At 39.2% G+C, this 8,984-nt stretch overlaps 2 protein-coding genes across 2 annotated transcripts; both read left to right on the top strand.

Moving 5' to 3' along the window:
* LOC116189844 (putative UDP-glucuronate:xylan alpha-glucuronosyltransferase 3) lies at nt 1–3,137 on the top strand. The gene is made up of 4 exons (XM_031519582.1): nt 1–260; nt 574–783; nt 870–1,507; nt 2,016–3,137. Exons 1-4 carry the CDS (start codon nt 202–204, stop codon nt 2,990–2,992), a joined length of 1,884 nt encoding a protein of 627 aa, XP_031375442.1. The 5' UTR covers nt 1–201; the 3' UTR covers nt 2,993–3,137.
* A 4,237-nt stretch (nt 3,138–7,374) lies between these two features.
* Nucleotides 7,375–8,365, top strand: LOC116189845 (proline-rich receptor-like protein kinase PERK1). Its single transcript, XM_031519584.1, has one exon. It carries the CDS (start codon nt 7,441–7,443, stop codon nt 8,119–8,121), a length of 681 nt encoding a protein of 226 aa, XP_031375444.1. The 5' UTR covers nt 7,375–7,440; the 3' UTR covers nt 8,122–8,365.
* Nucleotides 8,366–8,984: the final 619 nt, after the last annotated feature.

The following is an 8,984-nucleotide window of genomic DNA, read 5'->3' as shown; positions in this document are numbered from 1 at the left end:
CAATCCCATTGACTGTCCACATAAAAATCAGAACATTGACTCTGCTCTTTCCTCTGTTTCATTGGTGCTCGCCTCTGTTCCAGCTCTGCCCAATCTCATTCTTACCGTTTTCGATTTAGGATTTTGTTTCTATTTTTGGAAAGGGAAATATATTCTAATACGGTTGATGTTCCCTCCCACGGGCTCCAACTGAAAGTGGAAATGGCCGGACCCGCATCTAGCCCCATCGAACCCAGAATCAGAGCCTCCGCTTCGTCACCGTTAAGTCATTCGCTCTGTTTTACTCTATTTGATAGCGTTTCTTCCCGTAAATTCCAATACTCCAGGGATGCATATTCGGTAAATAGGCCTTATCCGTGTAGCTTACGTCGGCTGCACCAGACGTAGTTACCGTCTTTGCTCTGGTTCTCATCGAATCTAAGTTGGTTGTTTCAGTAAAACACAAATGCTGTTCTTCGACTGCATTCTTTTTCCAAGAATATGAAGTGCAGGAACCGGCTATGATCATAAGTTCTTGCAGAAAATTTCTGACATTGTCGACTTGCTCATTGGATCGTCTATTTTGTGGTGCAGAGAAGAAGAGAACTTCCGGAGAGAGACTGAGAAGAAGTATCTCAAAGATGTGGAAATTGCTGTCCACCTTCCCGTTCGAGATTGGGACCTTAACTGCAAGAAACCAACCTTCAGCCTCCTCCTCATCTTCATCTTGTGGGGATCTTTCCGAACACTATACCACTCTTCGACGATTTTTATCGCCGATCTTCCCTCCACTTCCTCCCCTCGGTACATTCATCCTTCTCCTTTGCTTTCTTGGATTTTTTTTTTCTCGGCTCCATAATTGATTTTGCATTGACCTTAAACGAATACAGTCCGCATAGCCTGGCCTCTCTGAAGACTCAAACAGCAGAGAGCCTTGCCCAGGATCCTCGATACTTATCCTCTTTAAACATCGACTGGGATGAAATCTCAAGAATTATCGAGAAGCTAAATAATTTAGACGAGTATCCAGGAATTGGACTGCTAAACTTTGATGAGAAAGAAATTGGCCAGTGGAAGCAACTGTTTCCAGAGACCGAGCAACTCATCTTGCACCTAGAACGTGCTCCTGGAAACTTAACATGGGAGATGCTATATCCCGAATGGATAGATGAAGAAGAAGAGTCGGTGATTCCCTCTTGCCCTTCTCTTCCTCAACTTCAAGTTCCCCATAAACCGAGGATCGATCTCATTGCTGTGAAGCTTCCATCAGGGAGATCCTCGAGAGACGTGGCTCGATTGCACTTGCAGCTCGAAGCTGCTCGACTCGCTGCATCTTCCAAAATTCAGCATCAAATTCATGTGCTTCTCGTGACCGATCACTTCCCGATCCCGAATCTCTTCTCATGCAAGGAATTAGTTGCTCGAGAGGGGAATGCTTGGCTTTACAAGCCCGACCCGTTTAGGCTGCTAGAAAAGGTTCGGCTTCCCATCGGATCTTGTGAACTGGCCTTGCCTATCGAGCCTGAAGGTAGCTTTACTGCATATACCGTAGCAGCTAATTTTAATGAGAATTATTCTTGCAAATCAGTCTTTTATCAAGTCTTGGATTATTATCTGCAACTGCAAAGTGCCGATGGCTGTTAACGGGATCAAGCGAACAAAGGCTCCTCGTTGCTTTTGGTTTACATCGACGAAGAAATATTTCTTGCTGACAGAAAAATGGGTTTTTCTGTTGATGCTTTTGTCAATTAGCAAGGTTTTTAGTGGACAATGATGCGAAATGATTTAATTTTTAGTAATCGCACTCATTTTCTGATGAGTGAAAATCTATTCTGGCATAGATGCTTCTTCGATCAGATTTAAAACTCCCCGAAGTGCAGCTAAGTTGGCTTAATAGGAAAGTAGGTGTTTCTTCAGACTTAATCATCAATTTATATAACAAAACATAGACAGCATCCTTTTTTTCCTGTTGAGTCGGGTCACATAAATCGCAACTGACATACGGACTTAGTATATATTTTGTATGTGATATATAGGGCCATTTTATTCGGAGGGATCAGGTCGAGAAGCCTATGCTACAATCCTTCACTCTGCCCAAGCTTATGTCTGCGGGGCTATTGTTGCAGCACAGAGCATAAGAGCCACCGGCTCAAACAGGGACCTTGTGGCACTTGTCGATGAAACAATCAGCGATGATGACAGAGTAGGCCTGGAGGCTGCAGGCTGGAAAATCTACACGATTCAGAGGATAAGGAACCCAAGGGCCCAGGAAGGGTCCTACAACGAGTGGAACTATAGCAAGTTCCGCCTCTGGCAGCTGACTGACTATGACAAGATAGTCTTCATCGACGCCGACCTCCTTGTCCTCAGGAACATAGATTTCCTCTTCGGAATGCTTGAAATCTCTGCCAGGGGAAACAATGCCACGCTCTTCAACTCGGGGGTGATGGTGATCGAGCCCTGCAATTGCACGTTCGATCTATTGATGGATCACATCGACGAGATTGTTTCCTACAATGGAGGTGACCAAGGGTACTTGAACGAGATGTTCACATGGTGGCACCGGATGCCGAGACGCATGAACTTCTTGAAGCATTTCTGGGAAGGAGACAGCGAGGAGAGCAAAAGGCGGAAGACCGACCTGTTTGGGGCGGACCCTCCCGCTCTATACGTTATCCACTACTTGGGACATAAGCCATGGCTTTGTTTCCGGGACTACGACTGTAACTGGAATGTGGGATTTTATCGGGAATTTGCAAGCGACGCAGCCCACAAGACATGGTGGAAGGTCCATGACTCGATGCCCGGGAATCTACAGAGGTATTGCCTGCTCAGGACGAGGCAGAAGGCCGCCCTCGAGTGGGATCGGAGGCAGGCCGAGATGGCAAACTTCGAGGATGGACATTGGAGGATGGAGATCAATGATGACAGGTTGCGTACATGTGTTGAGAACTTTTGCTCTTGGGAAAGCATGCTGCTGCACTGGGGTGAGCAGAATTGGGCTGACAATTAATATCGCCATTCATCGCAAATGATGATTGGAGAGAGATTGTTTCAGATTTCAAGTGTAAATGATGCCATTGGCTGTCATCTGTATACACGATGATGCGTATGATTATTACCCCTAATCATGAAAAATATCTCACGTGTGAATCGTATACAACTACTTCTCAATCACCATTACTCACGTGATTACACGTTTACCGGCCATTTTATCATTGGCATATTGTACTGCCATGTAGTATAACAGTGTGGTATGACCATACATGACCGGAAGAACCGCAACCAAGTCTTATAAATAAGGGATGAAAAAATTAAGAAGAATCTAATATGTTTATAAGAGATAGAGTGCCGCAACTTGTTAGCTCAATCTTTTGAGTTGGAAATGAGTCCAATTGTTTTTAGGTCCAGTGAAAAATTTTACATGACATCAAAGCGGTATGCTTTTGGCAACTCATATGAACTCACATCAAGCCAGATCCAGTTTCGAGGCAACAAAAAACGCGCATCATATTAGTTAGGTCCAAGAGTGGTCCGATCTAATTTCGACGCAACCGAAAGTGCGCTTCTAGTCAGACCCGAATGTGGAACTCGTGGTTATTTGTCCCCCTTGAGTTTCGGAGATTTGAACTTGTGCTTTCTCCCTATATAGTTGCTTACCACTCAATCAACAACTTGTTGGTTCATCATATTTGAGTGAAGTTATCCGCCTCCAAGAAGTAGAAATCCTCCTCGGTCAGCGAGACTATCGTAAGCTAGTCTGCTTGGCAAATCAATGTTGAAAAGTGCTAAAATTACTCGAATCACTTGGAGGATGTCCGGACATGTTGACATGAAACGTTAGAGCTTGAATTAAATGAAATAAATTGATTAAAATGGGACATAATGCAATGGTACTTCTCAGCATCTCAAATTAAGAGGTTACAGGAAGTTTTACTAGGAATCAGGCATTGAACCTATTTGTTCCAGACGACGGCAATTAACTAATTAACCAAGACACTAGAGAAGGTCCACGGAAAGGACGACATGAAACATGCTCCTTCTTTTCTATTTTTCGTTTTTGGCTACATCTTTACTAATTGTTATGATTTTCCCTTGCAAATTTTGATTATCATTTTTATATTTTGCCCCTTTTCCAGTCACAAAAAAAACTTATAAGCTTAATACAAGAAAATAGAAAGTTAATAGGGAGAATATGAAGTATTAGCGATTCTTTACTGTTTTTCATTTTTGGCATTTTCATTTAGAAAATGAAAGTTAAATAAAGAGAATAGGAAATTTAAATAATGAGGTAAATTATGGAGCTGATTGAGAGTAAGAACACAATCTTCGTATATGCTATATAAGGACTACAAAGAAAATGGGAAGTCTCATTAGGCGATTCTTTTATGTTTTTCATAGTTCGCCTTTTCATATGAAAAGGTGTCAGAGTTCCAAAAATGACACAGTTTTACTCTGTGATGATACTTTTATTGAATATCATAGAAGGACACTATAAATACACACTTAGTGACACTTGCTAACTAACTATAAATACAAATTGTTATACTCTCATATAACGCATATTCTTATTTTATAATAAGAACATATATTATATATAGAGTATATTTAGTGATTGGATAAATTATCATTACTTGGTTGTGATACAAGATGAATGAACATTACGACTGTCTCGAGGATCATTTTAAAAAGCTGCGCTGCAAGGTCCGCGGGACAAGATGAGGCAGATTAGAGATCGAGAGCAGGAACGTAATCTTTGTATACACTATGCTGGACTACGAACTTGTAGAGAGGTACAGGGGTGAGATTAGGTGCTAAATGGTGGGTGTTATTCTAGATCCCATACCTAAAGATCTTGAGCAGGTAGTTTGATCCATCAAGGTAAGAATGAAGTTCCCATTCTACGAGCCAGACGAGCACCGAGCGAACGGCTAAGCTAGAGAGCTATGGTGCATATAAACTATTATTATTATTATTAACTAATACACTAAAATGGGTCCATGGAAAGGACAACATCACACGTGCCCCTTCTTTTCTGTTTTACACTTCTGGCCTTTTTTTACCTAATTGTTGTGATTTTCCCCTGAAAACTTTTATTATTACTTTATCTTTCCCTTTTTCAGATTACAGAGAAAATTCATAGGTTTAATATAGTAAAATTGAAAGTAAAACATAGAGAATGGGAAGTCCCATTAGCGATTTTTTCTGTTTTTCATTTTTGACCTTTTCTTTAATAATTGTTATGATTTCCCCTGCAAACTTTGATCATAATTTTATTTTTGTCCCTTTTTTCAATTGTAGAGAACACTCATAGGCTTATACAAGTAAATAAAAAGTTAAACAAAGAGAATGGAAAGTCCATTAGCGAGGATTAAATTTATAACTTCTTTGTTCCAAGCGAGAACATACATTATTACACTATGACCCCTTTCTCTTTTAATTTCTTCTCACATCCTCTAAAATAATTTCAAAATTAGCATGTCTTTATTATCTATATACTGAAATAAAGCATGTCACATTGTACAAAAGTGGCGGCTATCATCTTGATACTCGAGAGTATTTATTATTCTCAAATTGACATTATTTGCAACTTTTGTTCGTATAAAATTAGGGAACAAAGGAACAGTGAAATGAATGCTATTGGAGTGTCAAAATGATTTTCTATTATGATGTCTTGGATTCTAATCGATTCTTCAATCCTGTCTTAATTTTTTTTCTTTTTTATAGCAAAACATCATCATCATCATCATCATCATTGTTATTATTATTAAATTCTTCTCTGCATTTTTTTGTCTGAAAGAACGTTATAGCTAATAAATCTATAAGATTTTAACTAATTAATTTTAGAAAAATACGAACACTATAATAGAATGAGTTAATCTTATTTAATTTACTAATCAACTTATGTATCCACTTATTTTAATGTAGCAAGTAATTTAAAGGGATGATTTTGTAAAATTGTAATATTATCCGTACAATAAGATGAAAATATATAGTTACTTAATTCTTTTTTATATAATTGATGTATTTGAAAAAATATATAAGATCCTAAATCAAATGAAATGATGTCCAATAAACTGGAATATTAATACAAACAACAAATTCATTATTTCTGGTCTCGAAAATGTTACTATACCTCATCCTCTTTCTATATGGATTAAACTATTGACTCCACTACCCAAAAAAAACAAAAATAGATTCATTTATTTTAAGGTTAATCCCACTAAATATACTATATAATATCCTAAAAACACTAAGACGGCCCTTACATTTAAAACATAACATTTACCATCCAATTTTTGTTGGCGTGGCAGATATTTGGGTACCGTTCACCGTGCTAACTTGACACTTCTATATACTACTTTAGTTAAAAAAAATGATTAGAAAAAAGCAACATAAGTGGTTGCGAAGACGAGATATTCTTTGTTACTGTTCCTGCATCTGATTTGCAAGTAAAATGTAATGAGATGAAAATTTAAATGTTTTGTTGGTTAAAAACCAGAATCTCAAGATTCATTCTAAGAGGGACAATGTTCAGTAAATTATTCCAGTTAGTTCAGTCTATTTTTCATTTTATTATTATTCGACTCTTACCAATAAAAATCTCTTGTGCCCACTTGCTTTTTTTTTTTCGGTTACAAAGGAGGCATAAGATCTAATACAATGAAAGAGAAATCCTAAATAATTGATAAAAGGACACGAATAGTCCTACTAAATATCAAACCTGTGACCTCTAGGTCGGCAAGTGAGGGCGTGTGCCACTGTATTACAACTTCTTTTAATCCTCTTGCTCTTTTTATATCTCCTATTAATCCCATTAGTCTCCTTGTACTGGAACGTAACTTGTTACCAGGACTTCCCATTTCTTGTTTATGCGCCAAGTCTTACTCTTTATGAATAAGAGTAGAGTGCCAACAAGAAATTGAGAAACCTGTGAAAAATTGAGAGAAAATAAGTGTCGTGTGGTGGCATATGTCGTTGTCCAGAATCTAAAGATTTTAGATTTGATTCTTGTCAGTGGGACCACTTTGTACTCCTCTAGTTATATTTCTATTTCCCGAGGAACCTCTTTCATATAAAAACAAAAAAAAAAGAAAAAAAAAGCCAAGTTAGCAAACATCCTTGTCTTACCTATGAAGCGCTTGTGTGTTGTGAAGGGCAAGCATACATATTATATCCTTCAATTCACTATTTCTATGGCACGATTCACATTCAAATTTAAGTAGGAAAATACTAATGAAATGAAAAACTATGAAAGAACCGTTTTCCGATGCAAACAAATCAAAAACCGTTCTTAGAATGGCAGCTAAGTCTTTTTATGATTAGAGAGGAAATAGAACCATCTATAAAAGAAATACAGGAAGATTTTATATTTGATGTAATGAACGATATAAATAGAGACATGGATTCTCACATTCTTCAAACTCAGGAAACACGACCAATCAATTGAGCTAAAGAAGTATGGCATCTCCTCAAGGCATCACCTTCAGCTTCCCATACTTCCAACAGCCACCAGCAGCCGCCACTCACCCACCTCCACCGCAGCCGGATAAGTTCCCTCCCCCGTGGCCTCATGTTCTCCCTCCACCACCACCAGTCCCCCATCCTGTGGCCCCGCCACCACCCCACGTCCTCCCTCCACCAACTCCCCATACCCACCCGTTTGATCCCCCGCCACCACACATCCACCCACCACCGCACCCATTGCCACCACCGCCTGCCCCAGACCACCCCCACCACACGGTCATAATCGTCGTGGTCATCTCATGCGGGGGCCTCCTCTTCGGTGCATTCCTTGCGGCAGCCTTGTTCTGCTTCCTCAAGAAGCGGAAGAAGAAGACGCGGAAAGAAACCGAGGTCATTCACTTCGACGAGCACCGCAAGGTAAAAGAGAAAATTGTGAAAGGGCTGCATGGGACCGAAGCGGTCGTACTATCAATCGAGGATGATGTCCACATTTCCGAAGAGGTTAAGAAGGATGAGAAGGTTAGCAAAGGGAGCCATAATAAAGATTTGGATATTACTGAGACCTCCGAGGGTTTCGGTACCAATGCGGAAGCCGGGGGAGGAGCTCCGGGTGGCCCTGCAGGAGAACAACACCACTACCATTTCCACCAGCACCACCTTGAGAACAAATCCTAACTGATTTGCATTGAGAAGAATATTCAATCACAAGCAAAGCGATTAACCCTACTAGTTTCCACAAACATATTGATGTAACATGTATGGTCATATTAAAATATTTCATTCATTAAATTCTGGCTGATGATGAACATTATTACACTTGAAAGGTATAACAGTACCATCTCATTCATGCATTTTTATGTAATCTGCAACGTTCTACATTTTGTTAATAACAACTCAGTTAATGTATATTAAAAAAAAATAGTAAATGTGATCGACATGGCTCAGTACAATTCACCATATATATAATTTGGCCAATATCTCTTCCCTACTATTTAAAGGCCTTAGGTCCATTTCGTCTCATTTTTACATTTTGAAATCGCCCACGCAATATATACTTTAATAAATTATAAATTCCTAATGATAATTACCTAGTCACGGCTCTTTCCCTCCTCTCTCATACATCCCTTTTTTTTTATTTGCGCCACACTCTCTTCCCGCTCTTTCCAACGTTTCTTCCTCAGCCAATGTTAAATGAAACGTGTCAGAGAGAGAATTTCATATTGGCATCCCCGTTGTGTATGAGGACGGGAATTAAGGATTCTAGGTGATCCTCCGCTAGACAAATAAGAAGAAACCTTTGAATTTATAAAGGGTTGGATACCACCACCTATTAATATAAAATTTTAGATTGAACATGAGCCCAATTGCCTATATCCCTTTATACATTGGGAAAAAAATTGCTCTTCAAGTCTGTCATTTCGAAGAAGCGCATGTTGAGGTGTACATCGTTGCTCGCCACATTGACTTGTAGTTTTTGATATCATTGGAGAAAGAGTGAACTTTAATTATGTGAACACTGAAGGACATACTTTGAAATG

Source organism: Punica granatum, unplaced genomic scaffold (assembly GCF_007655135.1).
Source record: "Punica granatum isolate Tunisia-2019 unplaced genomic scaffold, ASM765513v2 Contig00027, whole genome shotgun sequence".
Lineage (NCBI taxonomy): Eukaryota > Viridiplantae > Streptophyta > Magnoliopsida > Myrtales > Lythraceae > Punica > Punica granatum.
The sequence above is the reverse complement of the archived record's forward strand: the minus strand, read 5'-3'. Positions and strand labels throughout refer to the sequence as shown.

Excerpts from the sequence above, each read along its gene's own strand:
- LOC116189844 (XM_031519582.1), top strand. The coding sequence starts at position 202 with ATGGCCGGACCCGCATCTAGCCCCATCGAACCCAGAATCAGAGCCTCC. Across the intron at positions 261-573 it reads AGAGCCTCCGCTTCGTCACC|AGAAGAAGAGAACTTCCGGA; the intron begins GTTAAGTCATTC and ends TTTGTGGTGCAG. Across the intron at positions 784-869 it reads CCCTCCACTTCCTCCCCTCG|TCCGCATAGCCTGGCCTCTC; the intron begins GTACATTCATCC and ends AAACGAATACAG.
- LOC116189845 (XM_031519584.1), top strand. The coding sequence starts at position 7,441 with ATGGCATCTCCTCAAGGCATCACCTTCAGCTTCCCATACTTCCAACAG.